This window comes from Buteo buteo, chromosome 6 (genome assembly GCF_964188355.1).
Source record: "Buteo buteo chromosome 6, bButBut1.hap1.1, whole genome shotgun sequence".
In the NCBI taxonomy this organism is placed as follows: Eukaryota; Metazoa; Chordata; class Aves; order Accipitriformes; family Accipitridae; genus Buteo; species Buteo buteo.
This window is the reverse complement of record NC_134176.1, coordinates 11,627,470-11,645,780: the sequence shown is the minus strand read 5'-3', so window position 1 is coordinate 11,645,780 and position 18,311 is coordinate 11,627,470. Positions and strand designations below refer to the sequence as shown.

The window sequence follows — 18,311 nt, the reverse complement described above, 5'->3', positions numbered from 1 at the left end:
TGGACCATAAAGCTTATGAGGATTCTTTGTTATTTAATAGTCATTTTTTTAATCATGGGCCATTTTTAAAAAAGGGAGATAGGTACTGCTAGGTACTTATTAAATACTTGTGGGTTTCAGCAGTAAAAGAAACTTTCATGTCTGTTTGTTACTCTTAAATCAGATGAAATATCCACAGCAGTGTCTCTAGTGTAGACCAGTGTCTGTAGCACAAGGTTAAATAAGATTTCATATCAGCTTTTCTAGTAAGACAGTACTCTTAAATATCAATATCTTTTAGTTTCACTTGAAAAGAGTACTAAACAAACAGTGACATCTTTAGATATAAAAAATATCTTCTTTTTTAAATATTATGAGGACTTCACAATTACAGCTTGTGGTGGGTTGACCTTGGCTGGACACCAGGTGCTCCCCGAAGCTGCTCTATCACTCCTCCCTCCTCAACTGGACAGGGGGAGAAATACGACAACAAAAGGCTCATGGGTCGAGTTAAGGACAGGGAGAGATCACTCAACCAATTACTGACACAGTCAAAACAGACTCAACTTGGGCAAATTAATTTATTGCCAATCAAGTCAGAGTAGGGCAATGAGAAATAAAACCAAATGTTAAAACACTTCCCCCCCCCATCCCTCCCTTCTTCCCAGGCACAGCTTCACTCTCCAGTTCCCTACCTCCTCCCCCTGAGCGGCTTGGGGGACAGGGAATGGGGGTTGTGATCAGTTCATCACAGTTGTCTCTGCTGCTCCTTCCTCTTCAGGGGGAGGACTCCTCACACTCTTCCCCTGCTCCAGTGTGGAGTCCCTCCCATGGGAGACAGTCCTCCATGAACTTCTCCAACATGGGCCCTGCCAGCAGGCTGCAGTTCTTCAGGAACAGACTGCTCCAGCGTGGGTCCCCCACGGGGCCATAGGTCCTGCCAGGAGCCTGTTCCAGCGCAGGCTTCCCATGGGGTCACAGCCTCCCTCAGGCATCCCCCTGCTCTGGCGTGGGGTCCTCCCTGGGCTGCAGGTGGAGATCTGCTCCACTGTGGACCTGCCTGGGCTGCAGGGGGACAGCCTGCCTCACCATGGTCTTCCCCACGGGCTGCAGGGGAATCTCTGTTCCAGCACCTGGAGCACCTCCTCCACCTCCTTCTTCACTGACCTGGGTGAAGGATTGTTGCTCTCGCATGTTCTCACTCTTCTGGCTGCTGTTGTGCAGCAGGTTTTTTCCCTCTCTTAAATCTGTTATCCCAGAGGCGCTACCACTGTATCTGATGGGCTCAGCCTTGGGCAGCAGTGGGTCCGTCTTGGACCCAGCTGGCATTGGCTCTGTCGGACATAGGGGAAGCTCCTAGCAGCTTCTCACAGAAGCCACCCCTGTTGCCGCCCTGCTACCAAAACCTTGCCATGCAAATCCAATACCAGCCAATATACAATCAGTAGAAGCAGCGTTTTGTATAGCAGACCTGGACTTGTTATGTGTGTGACTTAAAAATATCGCCTGATTGTCCAGTGGAGTACCCTTTAGTTTGTTGAAGTGAATGGGTGTTTGGATTTGTGAAGACAGACTTTCTGAATCAGTGTTTTCTATAAATAGTAGATCATAAAGATGTTTTGCTGTTCATCATGGTATCTTAAAAGTTGTTTATGCAGAACGTTTTTGCTGTGGAGTCAAATAGGAAATCTGAATATACTCATGTAAGGAAACAAACACAAAACGTATTTACTCTGCATGTAGAATCGTCAGTTTGGGGGTATTCTAAAACTTGCATTGATGTATTTATCTATATTAAATTTAGATTTGGTAGGACTTGCCTTTTCCTGGTTTTGAGGAAGTGTATTTTAGTGCAGGATTTCTCATGTCTTTTCAACTGAGAAAGATGGATGCTGATTTGAGGGCAGTTATGTGAAAGAAGTATTTGAGTGAAATACTTAAACTCCCTTGTTAGTCACTGCTACTATGAAAGCAAAATTATTTCATCTGATCCTTATGTAGGAAAGGACAGAGAGAATGTCTCCACTGGGCCTGTCTGCTGTGAGAGCAAAACACTGGTCAGCTTGCGGCATCAGCTGTCATGAGCTGCTCAGCTGCCCAGAAGGCTTGTAGATGGGTGGGTTTTGAAAAGCCTGAAACTTGGGCGGTTTACAAATTGGTGATTTGTTCTTTTACGTGAAGGTCGTGCTGGACGTGTTTCCAAAGGGTATTGTTATAGGCTTATACACAAGGACTTCTGGACAGACTTTATTCCAGAGGAGTCAGTACCTGAGATGCTGGTAAGACTTTTGGGGAACGTTAAGATTATTTTTTTTTTGAATGCATGTGGTCATAGCAGAGATAATAAAAAGTAGTTTCGCTTTACTTTTCCTGAAGACAGTGTACGATTTGAATAGTTACTAATAACCATAACACTGAATAGAATCCAAGTTGATAAATAATTGACAAAGACCATTCCACATAGTTTTCTTCATAGGAGATGCATTATGGCAGTAAAATGGATGTGGATTAGAAATACACAATCTGTTGGAAAGAAATATCCTTGGTTACACAAAATTAATTTCAGGTTTTACTAAATTGTAAACTTGAACTTTTTTTTCATAAAACACTTTGTCACATTTCCCATGGGGGGCAAGTAACAATAACATTGTCTTCCCTTCAGCGTTGTCCATTGGGAACTACAGTCTTAAAAATAAAAAAGCTTGATATGGGGGCACCAAAAGCCTTGCTGGCAACAGCTCTTTCTCCACCTGATGTAGGTGACATTGAACGTACCATATTTCAACTGAAAGAGGTAGGCGTTATTTTAATGTTAAAATAAAGGTAATAAAAATGTACTGTAAAAGCATTTTTCTTGGTGTTTAAGGTAGTAGTAGCCTTAATTGGAACCTGAAGTAGGAACTGTCTAGAGAATCTTTTCTCATGTTTGACTTGTTTGGTTACCGTTCATTTCGCACAATTTCTGCAGTTACTTCATTAAAACAGGATTAAAATTTTATCAGGGGGTAATGATACTGTTTATGAACTGGCACCTGTGGTGAGAAAGAACAGAAGACAAGTAAGAGAACTTAAACTCTGTAAGTGAGATTGTTTATTGATAAGTAGTAAAATCACCCTCTTACATCTTATGATGTATAGGGGGTCAGCCTGAAGATCCCCCTTCTGACCTGTACAAGGAAGTTGGTGATTTTGCTTTTCAATTATAAAGTTGATATGGAGTAGAACACTCATTGCATTAAACTTTTTCTTTTCCAAAATGCATAAGAAATCATATTTGTATCATTTGTAGCTTGCTTTTATATCCAGTATAAGTAGTAGAAGCTTTGGGTTCAAAATACTAGGCTTTTAAAATTGATTTAAGAACTTTAACTTAATTACAGTTTTGATAGTAATTAATGTTGCTTTGAGATAATTGCTTGCTTCTTGTCTTGTTTTCTTACAAACTCATCTTATATTTACTTTTTCAACTTTTACAAGTGAATAAATTTTTAATTTTTTTAGCTGGGAGCACTTACAACTGGTGTGCAAACAGAAGATGACCCACATGATGGTGAGCTGACTTTCTTAGGAAGGGTATTGGCACAGTTGCCAGTGGATTTGCATCTTGGAAAATTGATAGTCCTTGGGCATGTCTTCGGGTGCTTAGAAGAATGCCTTATTATAGGTAATTGAGAAAAGAACATGTGAGAACACTTCTCTAAAAACAAGTGATTTGCAAGTTTTCATTTTGATTTATTTTTATTGCAGCTGCAGCACTCTCTTTGCAGAATTTTTTCGCAGTGCCTTTCAAGCAGCATGTTGATGGATACAGGTATTACCCTAGATGTTTTACAACTTCGTGTCTACATTTGGGGGCAGAGGGCTAAGTTGAGCAGTAAATATAATTTTCCATGTCATGAGTCTAATTTTCTGTCAAAATGCCAAGCAGTGCAAAAAGCAGCTTTTCCAGGGCAGCTGAGATACTGAAAACTATTTCTATGTGAACTAATTAGTATCACAGAGCTAATTCATCCTTTTCTGAGTACAAGACCTGATTGTTCAGCTTTGCCTTTCTGATGTGAACATGTGGCAGTGTCTATTAAAATGTTCTTTTTAAAATTGCAAGGATTATTTTTTTATTATCCTGCCCACACAGTTTGCCTTAAGCAAGGAGATGTGAATAAGAACAAATAATTACAATAAACGTATTGACATTGTTTATTAAGAGTCCTGTAAAGTGTTAATAGTGTAGGATTCTGAGCTGTATAATACATTCAATGTTTCAAAAAAATACTGTTCATAATTCTTTTTGTTTGTATTGCCAGGAACAAACTGTTTTTTGCTGGGAATAGTAAGAGTGACTGTATTGCAATTGTGAATGCATTTAAGGTAAATCTTTTTTCCGGCTTATTTTCCAGTGAAATCTGATAGACCAAGATGGAGCTTCTCACCTTTGTAGGATCAGTGCAGCAGTTGTGCTTTGAAGTTTTTAAAGACTTTACGTTACTCCTAGCTACTTCATGGTACTTTTTGAAGGCTGTGTCCTACTGTATAACACTATCAGTTCCGATTGTTTCTATTGTAATAACAAAAAATAAAATGCCAGAGATGCAGTGATATTGTTAGCTACCTTTTAACTGAGGGCAGTTTGGACTGGTAAATTCTAGTACAGAGATTGGTGTCCTTTCTCCAGGCTTCATAGCTTTGACTTTGTAATACTTTATTCTGTCCAAAGGTGATTTTTCTGTACGCTTGGGTGTTTGGTAGCACAGTACCATGGACAGAGGTCAATCCCAGTAGTACAAATGGAACTGGTACAGCATAGGAGACTTCTGCTAGAGGAACTTACTATTTAAAATAAAACATTTTACACTGCGGTTGGTCTGACATGTTCTGTAGTATTCTGGAGACTCCAAAATCTTCAGCTGCAGATATAATTTATTCCATTTTGTATATGTTGGCCTTTTTTCATTTTGGTGAAAGCTGGCTTTTCTGTACTCTGGTGTCAGAATTTTTGGAGCACACATGGGCAAGTATGCCACACATACCCACTGATCCTGAGTTTCAAGCATCATCTTTTCTGAATTCCACTTATCCTGTTGTATACTTTATTTTCCTTGTGTCGTGTTAATCTGAAGGTGATATTCTCTAAGCCAGTATGTTGTCCTGTAGAATAAACACAAACATTCCAACAGAGCTTCATGTACAGTATCTATATGTGTGAGTGATATGAAAGCTTTGTTTTGAATGGCTGAGGATCAGAAAAGAACAGGGAAAGAACTTGTTTTCAGACTCACTGGTTCAGGTTAGATTTCTTCCAGGGTACGCTGAAGTTCTGTCAATTGTTAGCATGGCTTTTTTAAGCCCTTGCTTATGAAAAGGATTCAGTGAATTGCAAAAGGTCAAAAGCTTTGGTAGTAGAAAGAGGAGAATCCAGGGAAGTAAAGGCTAATCAGCCTGGTTTAAGTGATACTGTTTAAAGAAGTGAGAGTTTTTAAAAGAAAAAGTAATGTCAAATAAGTGGAGTTTATTTTTCTGACATATTATATAAGGCTTGGGTATGGAAGTGGTGAATGTCAAAAGCATTATTTAAAATCAGTCTATCAGCCTCAATGAAGGTAGGGAAGTGCAGTCTGGCTATTCAACTATGCTAGTAGTCAGTGTCCACAGTAAGTTGGAAAATTGTATTATGGGGTGGCTTGCTATCAAACTAGAAGAAATTGATTCTGCAGGCATCTGTCATAGATTTGCTGCCTAATAATGAAATTGTTTTCATTAATATTCCAGGTATGTTAATTTCTCTTCTAGCCCTGCTTTCTGGGAGGCATCTGTGTCAGAACTGTATCTGAATCAGTCAGTTCACTTACTTTTGTCCCAAAGCAAAGAGAAGGGAAAGGTTCTGAAAGTAACCTGCTCTATTGGAGCATCAAATCAAAGCATCCAAGTTGTTATATTTATTTATGAATGTCTGCATGTGCTTTAATACTCGGTCTATCTTCTCTCAGAAAACTAGGTGGATAGCCTGTTGTATGTTGCTGTATTATCGGGTGGCTATTGTACCTCTCCCAACACAAATCAGGACTTACTCCTTTAAAGCCTTGGGACATAACATGCTCAGTCTGCTTTTGGAATGTGCCAAAACCCAGAAATTCACTGATCTAAATGCTGTGTTTCCAGTGTAGTTGCAGGAGTTGATGGCAAGTTTGAGGCAGTATGTGTAATTACAGTTCATCCAATAGCATTTACCTTTTCAATCTGTAGGTGCGGCATTGCATGCCATAACCTCTAAGCTGACTTGAAGGCAGAATAGTTATCTTCCTACAGCAATTGTTCTTTAGCTTGTCATGGTACAACATTTATAACCCTGCCACACTTTCAACCCTCCAGTAATGCATTCTTAGAATTACATTTTGCAGCTACACCACTTTGTGTGCTCACATAGGAGCAAAGGAAGACCCAGAGTTCTTGCCCACCCTTAACAAAACAGAGTAAGATTATTCATAAGAGTGAGAAGTATTTATATCTGCTTAGGAACCAACCAGGCGAGCATCATATTAGCCTAGAATTATGAAATAGTTAAGGCTGGAAAGGACCTCGTGAGGTCTGTAGTCCAGTCTCCTGCTGAGAGCAGGTTCAGCCATGAGGTCAGTCAAGGTTACTCAGGGTTTTATAGACAAGATCCTCAAAAACCTGATCTAGGTTGGCCCTGCTGTGTGGGATGTTGGAACAATTGGTCTGAATAAGTCTCCTCCAACCTTAACTACTGTGATTCACATTTCCTTGTACTTTTTTGTGCTTAAATATTAGTAGTCTGTTTTAGCCCAAGGGCATTTGTGGTTTTTAAATCGGTGTTAAAAAATTATCTTCAGTATAGGTATAGAAAAAACTTAATAGTTTTAAATGTCACATTAACGTTTGTAATAATTATTACTAAAGCACTACAGTTTGTGCCTGAATACTGTACCATTTCTTTCTTAGGCATGGCAGGCCTGCAGACAAAAAGGGGAGCTGAGACATCCCAAGGTTAGTTAAACTTTTATTGCTTCTTTTCTTTTCAAGTTCGGTGACTTCAGTGCTGGAGTATTTTATATTCTTAGTAAGGATTTTTTGCTAGCAATCCTTCTTTATAATAGTTACGATTTTTCATAAGTAAATAGAAGTATAGTCTTTGAGAGAACATGAGTCTTTGAATCCAGTGCTGACTATTTGAAGGCAATCCCTTCTGTAGTCCCTTTCACAGATGGATCAACAGTGGCCAGAGGGTTTGAAATCCAAGCTGAGAAGGGAAATTGACCTATAGTTGAAAGAAATATTTTTAATATGCATAGGTGTCTTTTTTATTTTCTTTAAAAACCCACACAAATCTCCCCCCCTTCCCCCAAAAAACCCTGAAAGATGGAAGTTTTTTGCGTCAATCACAAAAAACAGTAGTATGCATATAATTGCCTCTAGTCTTTCTTTTATGTGTATGAGATAAAACTTTTTTATTTCTCTGCCTCTTTCAGAGCATAATATGCTTTATCGACACCAGTTCGTAACATACACTGAGTTATAATGAGTAGCAAAAGATGGCCAGAATATGTCTGATGAAGTTATGCATCCAGATAAAGAAGTTCTGTTTTTTTGGAAGAAGTGTCCATCTTAAAGTAGATTCTGTAGTAGCAACACAGAGGAGTTCGATTTGTGGGTTTATATGAAAAATTTAGATGGCCAACAGCTGCACTGGTGGTAACAAAAGTGTAGTTTATTAGTCAAATATGTAATTGTCTTATATTTTCATATGTGTCATAATACTCGATTGATATGGATGCAAAGAATGCTGTGAAATGAGATCAAATTATTCCGTCACTATATATAATTATTATTTCTGTCTACACAAAAGAATATGAGAGAGAGCTTACTAGCAGTAGAAGAAAAAAGTTTCTAACAATTTTTGCGTTTACACTTTTCACTTTCTTTTCCAGGAAGAGCTTGAGTGGGGTCGATCAAATTGTATCCATATCAAGAAGGTTAGAGAGGTAAGATGAAATGGATAATAATTTTTACAGGCAGAAGGATTTAATTTTCCTTATTTTCTACAAATGTTAAGATCTTGGATAAGCCTACTGTATTATTATGTATATATCAATATATATATATTGATATTTTCTTTAAGTAAACTGACTTTTTAGGTTTTGTTTCTTTGAGGGAGGAGAGATGGTACTATTAAAGTTGTTGGAAAATATTGGGACTCCAAGTACAATTTAAGACAGATCAGACAGAAGTGTTATTGCCTATGGTCATAGTCAGCAAAGATTCGGGCAGCATTTTCCCCCTCTGCTCCTCTCTTTTCTCTCAAGTGGTTCTAGAGACCCCATTTATATACCCTTTCAAAGAAAGGAATGAAGTGAGGAAAATCATTGTAATGTTAAAGCCAGGTGTGCATTCTTGTGAAGAATGGACTTCAGATAATCATTTATATGTTAATAAGGCCAAGTACCCATGCCTGGGAAAGATGGACTCTTTAAGTAGCTTAACTGCCACAATTGAGCTATAGAGAGATGGCCCTTGGTGGCGCCTGTAGGAGTGGCACATCCAGTATTATTTTAGCTCAGAAGTGGGGGTTGGAAACAGTCAGACTGCTAGCTTTTTAGACGAAAGGAATTTTCCTTTTATTAGGATAAACAAAGTGGTGTTAAATTATTAACTGTTAACATTTTTTTGAGACCTCCAGTATTATTTGCTAATTCTGTAGGTCCCTCAGATACACTGGTTGTGGTGTGACTGCTGTCTGTTGTTAAGTAACTTTTGTTTGATAGTTAGGATAATTTTAAGCAAATGCAGTTATATAATGAGGACTGGACTTGAAAATTTGTGGGGCTTTGTTGCTAATATTACTGCAGCAATAAATGAAAACTCTGCATCACAAAGAGCTTCGAGCTTAATGTGGTATGTTGAGAGGCGAAATAAGTAAAACTCATCAATAACTGTGATTGGCAAAGCATGGCCATGCCCATTACTCCAGCGGGTCATATGTTTGGCATGAGCAATGTAGGGCCTGTGTTCAAAATGCATAGGGGAAAAGAAAGGTTTTCATAGTAAGCAACCATCTGGATAAGAATTGTCAATAGTTTTTTAGCTTATATAGCTGATAACAAGTTAAAAAAGATAAAAGCAAATTGTGTAAAGCTGGAGAACTGAAGTATCAGTCTTACATATTAGCCTCCTGGGTATTGGTGTTCTCTTGGCCCAGTTTCAGATAACCCAAGAAGAGGTTGTGCATGACATAATGGTTAAGGAGTTTAGAATGGACACCTACACTAATATTTATTATGAAGATTTGGTTTTCTTTTTATTTGCCACACATTCAGATACTAATTTCATAATTCCTTCTGTGGAAGTGGATTTGCAGAACTGAGGCAGCAACACAGACTGGTTTCTGATTATGGTAGTTGTCCTATGAGGAAAATAACAGGAGTTTTACTATCCTAAAACTGCCACCAGCATAAAGGAAAATGTAGATAGGAAGCAGCTAAGCAGACTGTACTTTTCTACATTTGTTCCAGAATCAGTTGGGACAGTGAAGGCATTCACTGTGTGGTTGGAGGACCGGTGGCTGCTTATGGAAGCTTCTTGGAAATGCTTAGGATTGAAAGCTTAACAGACCATGTTCTGCTGTAGGGCGTAACTTTGGTCTCACTTAAAGTCATCACGGTTGCCTGCTGAACTGACTGTGCAGCTTGTGTGGTCACTGCTACAGTTAGGTGCAGAAGTCCAGGTTGTTGTTAGTATGTTTTTTACCTTTTAAGATACAAACCCAAAATTTAAATGGCAAATCAGTATATCGTCTTGTAAAAGGTTATTTCAGTTTTTTCTAATTTTGTTCTGTATTACATATGAATAATATGCTTTGTGACTACAACGTTCTACTTTATAAAGAGATGTCAAGAAAACTGCTTAAGTCACAGTACTGAAATTATTTTCCAAAGTAGAGATGCTAAGCAGTATATTAGGTGAAGTGCATACTAGTCGCCTAAAAAGGAAAGGGAGTTTGCCCACTGATTTAGACTTTTACTAATAGATTTTATTTTAATTTGCGGACAGTTTTGATCTGTTTAATATGTAACTTAGAGTTCAAATTTCAGGTGGCACAGTTATTTCACAACTTGGAAAAGCGAGTCAGAGCATTTAACATGTGTGTTAATGCTCAACCATCTGCTATGGATCAGGAACGTGTATACAAACAGCACTTCATTTTGCAGGTAATGCTTTGTTGACTTTTCAGGAGAGACCAATTATTTACAAAATTTATAACTGGATTTTTATATACTAGTACTGATGAACTAGTATTACACCAGTGTTTCAAAAATCCCTGTAGATTTTGAGATTACAGATTAAAAAAAAGTAATTCTTTTTGACAATTTAGGACAACTAATGTTACTTCTAATGGTTCAGAATTCAGACTAGCTTGGTCCTCTGGCTGTCCCTTCACTTCTCACAGTTCATCAAAATAAAACCAAGTCATACTGAGATGAATTAAACTGCATATCTAGACTAATCTTTGTTAAAGTCATAAAAATACTGTAAAGAACGATGGTTTATGTTGGAAGCCCAAGAACTAACAGTTTTGAAAACTATGTTTGCCCTAGTTCTGAGTGCTCTATTTGGACCACCGCTGGCTTGGTTAGTTATTGAGAGTGGGGGGAATTATAGGTGCCTTTCAGCTGTTGTAAGTTTGTCAAATTTCCAATTAAATTTCTTGTCTTATTTGGACTGATTAGTAGTGATTTTTATTTTCACAGATCTATTTATTGTTTCAGTGGCAACTGGTTTAACTGTGTAAGCAGTAAACTTTTCAGAGCTGAATTGTTAAATACTGTAAGATGTAACATGAAAACTGAACAACTTTCATGTAGCTATTTTATGTAAATTTGTTTAAAATTGAGGCTGCTCTTGAAATCAGGGCTAACAATTATCGTTTTCCTAGAGCAAGTCTGCATACAAAAATATTAAAATGATGTAAAATTGTTCCAGAAGCTGAACTTTTTTCATGAAAGTATGTTTTTAAGGATTTGCATGAGTTAACGTTTACTACACAATTACATAATTCCTGGAAGGAGACAGGAAAAAATCTTCATATGAAGATCTGTTGGTATCTCTTTATGTTGCTAGTGTATCTCTTGTCAAGAAACTGACTGTAATCTGCTGCATTTTACAAAACACTTTCTTGATTTTAGGTTGTAATAGCTGGTGCTTTCTATCCAAACTACTTTACTTTTGGAAAATGTGATGAAGAAATTGCTGTGAGACACCTTGCTGGCAAAGATCCAAAAACCACTGTAATGGTATGTTAAGAGGGTGAATGACTTAATAAATCAAGTAATAGAAATATATAGTGTTTGGGTGGTATAGTCAAGTTTTGTTCTGTCTTGGGCAAGGACAGAAGTAATTATCTACTCTAATCCTCACTTGTTAAGTTGTGTTCTCTCCTGTCTTGCTTTCTTTTAATATAAGAAACATTGTGTGGGTGGGCAATTTTAGGAATTCCTACTGAGAACTGCCTCTATGCATTGATTGTTAGTCTTGCACAGGCAAACAACTTTCATAAAACTAATAAAAGATTTGAAAAACACAACAGGACTATCAAGGGTACTTTTTAATGAGCAGGAGAAAGCTATTCTGTTGGTTTGTAGAGTTAGTTTTCTAGCTAGTTTATCTCACGGAAGTTGTGAAATGCATGACTATTTTGTTGGCTTGGTCATACATGTTAAAGTCATAATCCATTATACTTAACTATATACCATCTATAGAATCCACTATACCTTAACTTTATACAATCCAGTATATTTAACTAGAATGTTATTCTTAACGGAATGCCATTGAAAAGGTGTTCCAACTCCAGTAACTTCATCAATTTGTAGTGGTTTTAGGATTAAAATCCAAAAACAACAACAAAATCATTTAATAATTCAGTTTGGAAGAGACCTTACGATGTCTTCTAGTCTGGTGATATGGTCAAAGCAGGTTTGACAGTGAATTCAGACCGTGTTGCTTAGGTGTTCATCCACTTGATTTTGGAAAAAGCTCTGAGGATGGAGATTCTGCAACTTCCCATGGGACCCCACCTACCAGTTCCCTGAATAAACCAAATGGTGCTGTCTTAGACTTCAGGATGTGTATTCTGCTACTTGTCTTCCTCATTCTCCTCAGGATCTTGAGCTTCCCTCTTTCCTGGCTGCTCTGGGCCGGGCTGCTGTTGATTATCACTTCCATAACAAGTTCTACATTGTTTGCTAATAGCAGATCCAGAAGAGCCCTGTTTGGCTCATGTCCTGTGTTAAGAAGTTACTTTCAACACCTCTCAGAAATCTAGGAGCATGTGTGCTGCCCTCTAGCAGGTTATCAGGGAGCTTATTGTCTCCCTCTCAGATGCAGGGTCTGTGGAGACCTCTGCAAGTTGCCTAAAGATTATCTGCTTCATCCTGACTGATGCTCTTTTACAAATTCCCACCTCAGTGTTACCCTTACTGAACTCTTCTCTTACCCTGACCCACAAGAGCTGGGTTGTCCCATTGTCTGCTCCATGTAAGAGCACCTTACATTTGAGCTACTCCTCCAAAGAGGGAAGACCAGGAGGTTGCTCTTTGTTTGTCATCCCTAAGAAGCATGTATCCATCTATAAGTGCTCTCCAGTTGTGCAGGCTGTCCCACCATACCTCAGTAACTCAATACGTGGTAGTTCTGCCAGGACATGCAGGGCTGTAGCTCCTTCTGTTTCCCAGGCTATGCACACTGCCTAGGATGTAGTTCCCAATGGTGGACAAGGAAGCATAGCAATCCATTGCTTTTCTGTTACAAGCAAAAAGAGGTATACTAGACAGCTTCTAAGAAAAATTATCAAAGAAATCTATATAATTATAAATGAAGCTGCTTCATGTATAGTTAGCGGAAAAAAAAACCATTTATATACTGGTTTGAGGCAGTAGGGCAGCATTAGCACCAAAACTCTTAATTTTATTGTCTTTTGAGATTTTTTTAATTTAATATAGTATATAGCATTTTTGGAATTTGTTGGGGTTCAGATTGTATATCACTATTGCAGCTCAAGTGAAGGAGGATGCTAACTGCTTAGTTGAACTTAGTAATGCATTATTAAAATAATTGAATGTATCCACATTTAACTTCTTTTTCTTAACAGCTGAAGAATATTCCTCCCTATGGATATCTATACCATAAACAGTTGCAGTCACTGTTTAGACAGTGTGGGCAGGTAAAATCTATTGCCTATGATGGATCAAAGTAAGTATAAAATATTTTAAGTATCCTTTCTCATGTTCTCAATTATGAATCTAGTAATCGGTTTCTTTGTCGGTGGTGCACTTACAAAATGAGTTTATTTCTTCTCATCTCCTTGGAATCAGTAATTTATTTTTAATGTATAAGGTGATTTTGAAGTTTGATACGCATTGGTTGGAATAACATTAGATAAACTAGCTGAGTTAGAGACTGCCTTCTGTTTTGTCTTTTCTGTTGTCTAACAGTGGACGTTAACTGCAGCTGATCTGTATTTATTTCTAACTTGTATACTGAATTTAGCTCATTCATACAATCAGATGGCTTTGTACAAAATGCATGTGACTGGCTTTTTTAGTTAATCGTCTGGTTAACTTTACTACAGCTGTCCAAAGTTGAATTCATGTAGCCCTTTTATTCCTTTTCCAGTCTTTAATTATTTTCTTTTTCACATGTATTTTCACATCCTTTCTATTTGTATTAAATATTCTCAGTAAATTTGGTACATGATTTTGAGAATATTAGAAAGTTTTCTTACAACCATCATGACAATTACAATTTTTAAGGTGCATAGGAGCAGGAGGCAAAACCTGTGAGGAACCTACTTTTTCTGTTTGCTGGCCTGCTAAGATAGACACAGGGAGAAGAAATGATGGCTTTTGTGAATTTTTTTTTTTGGTTGGGTTTTGATTCCTCATCCAGTATTTATTGCCATTTTACTTGGTGGTTTTTTGGACAGGGCTTTTGTGGAGTTTTCCCGTAACCCAATGGAGGGCTTTAAGATTCTTCCTGCAGTGTACCTCTCAGTCAAGATGTCACAGCTGAAAATTCCTCTTTTGCTGAACGTTCATTTTCCAGATGATATTGAAAAGCAATTGCAAGGTGTGACAGCTGCAAGTGTGAAATCTCTAAGGTAATTGTATTGTATATGGAAAATGGGTTTCTTCGCAGTGAAATGAGGTTTGCTGGGTTCAGTGGGAATTTCCTTGGAAGTGTCACCAAGACATGTTACGTTCAAAAGAAAGATGTATAAACTTTGTATAAGCAGAATGTTTTTGCAGGACTAGAAATACCATGATTGTCTGTCTTAAATATTTCTTTATAGCTAAAGGTGTTTTACTGTTTAAGAAAACTCCAAGCATACACTGTCTTTTTTTTTTTCCCTTGAGGTTCTAGTCTATTTGCCTTTGGTATATGGGAATATGGATGTACACAGTAATTTCTGTTCATGCTAGAGACAATGTAGGGATTGCTAGAACCGAAATAAGGAATAGTATTTGGGGACATGAGAAAGGGAGGGAGGAGTATAACAGCAGAAACTGGGGGGTAATGTGACAACATAAGGTGGGGAGGCATAATAGGAAATACTGGTGAGGAGTGCAGTGTAATGAGTCTCTTTGGTCTGCACCTACTTTTGCTAGAAAAATCTGGCATGTGGGTTTCATTGTTGTTACATGCTGTTTGTGACTCTCAGCTTCAGGTCATACAAGCAACTTGCTAAAATGGTAATCTGCCTAGGTCCTCATTGGTCTGCAGCCATTTTAATATTTTAAAGTAAGAAATCTAAAATAGGAAGGCAAGAACGAACTGGAAAGTTTAAAGTGCAGGTGAATATTTCACTTCCAGTTGATTGTACTTGTTTTTTAATAAACATTTTAGCAGGTTCACTGTACCCCAAACAGCACTTAAAATCTTTGTGAAAACTAATTCTTGAGGGACTCAAGAAAGAAGTCTCCTAGGCTGAAAGCCTAATTTTAGAGTTCTTAACTTTTGTCAAGTAAAAGGAATATTATACATTTAAAAAAAAAGAATACTGAATTTTAATTTGTGCTGTAGTGTGCTCAATTTATTTTTAAAAAATAAGCTTAGAAGGTATGCCATAGCAAAGAGCCTCACTATTTAACCTTAATTCTTTGGATTTGTAGTAAATTGATGGCACAGTTGTGTCTTTGTATGTATCTTCCTGTGTTTGGTTATAATGGAATTCAAACAGTTTCTCTGTAGTATTTTGGTCCTGCATGGTCATTTTATGTTCTAATTGAATTCATATATTTCTATATAAAAGTCATTAAATACATAAATGCACCTTAGGGGGACACCTTGGGAAGCAAATGAAAGCAAAAAAATTGAACTCTTGAGTTTTCATTTGTGAGTGAAGTATTTAGCATCTTTATTCCGTATACTTTTTTTAGAGTAAATGTGGACTGTCAGAAGCAGACAGTGGAGCCTGTGGAAATCTCATTTGGTACTTTACAACAGTCAGAGATGATCCCAAATCATGTTCTGTCCATCAAGATAACAGAGGTAAGGATGTCCTGCATCTGAAGTAGGTCATATCCAATAATCAGTATCGAGATAACTTTGCAGAGATGAATATCTGACAAGCTTAAATGAAAAGAATGGGTACCAATAATGTTTTTAGCACAGAGGTATCTGTAAAAGGTATGGAGAATATTCTTGGTCTAATTTTAGTAATTCTTTGTTAAACAGTACTTGCATGTCCAAATAAATTTCAAACATTGAAATTTATGTGCACTTGACAAAATTGGTGGGATTTGCTGCAGTAAATGTTAGCTGGAAGTAGGCATAAATATAAAGAGGATTAACGGGAGAGGTAAAATATTTGTGTACACTACAGAAATGAGAATAAGTAGGTATTTGGGCTATTTACCTGGTTATTATTAACTGGCAGTTTTCTTCAGAAACTATAGATGTGAGAAATGACATGAATTAACAGTACCGCATGCTCATTCGTAAAAATATTGCATGCGTAGAAGACAGTGTGTTAGGGGAAAATTACATGTATGTATAAATGTTTCTGAATTCTGAAGCTGAGAATTTTAAAATTTTAATTTATTATTAATAAATTAATAGTATTAACTATCGTCTCAACAAATTGAGTCATAGCAAGCAATATATATGCTGCTGAAATAATAAAAATAATTTTAAAAAAATCCAAATCACTGAGCTAGTGGAAATTACAGGCTGAAGTATTAAACCAGCTTTTGATAGTAGTGACATGTTTTGCAAGTGCAGAATAGAATTTTATTCAGCTAAGTCTCTTATATCAAAAATGTTCATGGATTTGATCAGATACATTCCAATCATTTAGCGCTATCTATGCTACTTCAGTTTAATACATCAGCTTTAATGATCATATGTATTGTAAATATAGATTGTTTTTTTTATCACAAGCATTCGATATAGGATCAGAAATGGTGTATGAGTTCAGTAAACCATTTATAAAGATTATTTATTTTATTCAGTGTGATTTAAACAGTGGTGTGTTCTTTTCAGTTTCCTAAAGGATGGCTAATTGTAACAGTAACAATGCTAATTTGCTGATAGATGTAGCTAATTGGTATTCTTTCACTAATAAGAAAAGTGCACCAGATCTGTATGTATCTGTCTCATCAACTGTATACCTTGTATTTTCTGTATGTTGATTTGGTTTAGAAAAATGGAAGCAGTCTTTTCTTAACTTTCTGTATTTTAGTAATGCTTATATCAGGGTCTATTTAGATGAAAAGTGTATTGCAGTTGCACAGCAAATAAACATTTTAACATCTCATTACAAGAGGGAAATGCTTCACTGCATTATTGCAGTATGAGACCATTGGGTATGTCAGCAGTAGGAGTGCTTTTCATGTATTTTGCTCAGATGTGCTTTGTGTTTGGTGTAGAAGAATAATATGAAACCTGATTTGTCTAATTTTTATACTTTCAGATAGTAGAAGTTGGACACTTCTGGGGTTACAGGATAGATGAAAAAAATAGGACTGTACTCCAGGCTCTGACTGCTGAAATTAACTACCAGAACCTGATGGATTTGCCAGTGTCTCCGCATCCAGGGTTGGTTTGTCTGGCACCATTCACTCATGCGGAAAACAGAGAATACTATAGAGCTCGTATTCTTTATGTTTGTGGAGATTTTGCTGAGGTACAGTAATGTGTTATGTCATACTGAATTGGTAGGTTGTAATTGGGTTAACAATCTTGGAGCTATGCTTTTTTATTTTACAAAGCGCTATGTTCATGGTAATTATAAATGTTCCAGTAAAGAAATCTGTAGAACTGGAACTAAAATAAAATCTTAATGGAATGTTGCCAGAATAGGTGAATTAATTTTTTTTCCAGAACATGGGAATATTGTAGTATTAAATTGAGACGCTGTTGCTGTTACAATAGTGTCTTGTGTGCTGAAGCAGAGCAAAGCAAAATAAAGATGAAAACCTCCAGTAGCTTAGAAAATATGGTAAGGAATGCCTAGATCAGAGTCCACTGCTGTATTGCTGGCAGCAGCCCCATCACTTCCTCTTCATAAATATATTGAGATCCACCTGAAAAGTAAGTTTCTTGCCCCCACTGTACTGGCAGTTTCCAGTCATTCATGGCCAATTCATCTAAGCTTGTTCTTATGCTAGTGTTTCTTTCCCTGGTTTACATAGGTTTTCTTCTTTTCTTTCTCTTTCCCCTCTCCTCCAGTTTCTTGTCTTTCTTTTTCTAACTGGACTTTGTTTAGCTATGTGAAGCAAGCTGCACACTTTCTCATCTCACGTACTACATTGACTTTCTGTTCGCCTGGTCTCCATCTCACTTCTTTATTTTGTTTTGACCTAAGTTTTCTGAAGCAGAATTATGCATGCTCCCGTACTTACAGGTCTGCCTTTGCTTATGCAGTGATGCTAGTGTTCCTCTTCCAACACAGTGTTTCTCCTCTGCATTCAAAAATATTTCATGTGGCACATACCACGTTTGCCTTTTCATAGCTTTTTTGCGTGAGCCACCTCTTGTCATCCTATACTCAGTTCCATCTCCTTGGTAATGTCCAACTAATTAGAATTTATGAATAATAATGTAGTGTTTATAGCAGAAGTTGTTAAAAATTCCAAAGGGTATAATCTTTTACTTCATACCATTTGGTTTTCCTCATTCCTGTTGAGTTCTCGGGTCCATCCAATGGGGTCTTTTTTGTATCAGTGTTTATGTTGCCGAGTTCTGTATCATCAGCAAATTCATCAGAATGTTTTGGCTTTTCGTACTGAGATCAGTAATGGAAATTAGTGCCACTGTTCAAGATT

General features: G+C 37.2%; 1 protein-coding gene across 1 annotated transcript in view; it reads left to right on the top strand.

Annotated features, from left to right (window-relative positions):
* TDRD9 (tudor domain containing 9) overlaps window positions 1-18,311 on the top strand; it is an 86,226-nt gene that overhangs the window by 53,212 nt on the left and 14,703 nt on the right. The window contains exons 14-26 of the mRNA XM_075031000.1: window positions 2,161-2,258; window positions 2,642-2,773; window positions 3,481-3,643; window positions 3,727-3,790; window positions 4,284-4,347; window positions 6,937-6,981; window positions 7,923-7,976; window positions 10,083-10,199; window positions 11,175-11,282; window positions 13,136-13,236; window positions 13,970-14,143; window positions 15,423-15,534; window positions 16,958-17,170. Of these exons, the coding sequence (XP_074887101.1) occupies window positions 2,161-2,258; window positions 2,642-2,773; window positions 3,481-3,643; window positions 3,727-3,790; window positions 4,284-4,347; window positions 6,937-6,981; window positions 7,923-7,976; window positions 10,083-10,199; window positions 11,175-11,282; window positions 13,136-13,236; window positions 13,970-14,143; window positions 15,423-15,534; window positions 16,958-17,170 (1,445 nt within the window). The remainder of the gene's footprint in view (window positions 1-2,160; window positions 2,259-2,641; window positions 2,774-3,480; window positions 3,644-3,726; window positions 3,791-4,283; window positions 4,348-6,936; window positions 6,982-7,922; window positions 7,977-10,082; window positions 10,200-11,174; window positions 11,283-13,135; window positions 13,237-13,969; window positions 14,144-15,422; window positions 15,535-16,957; window positions 17,171-18,311) is intronic.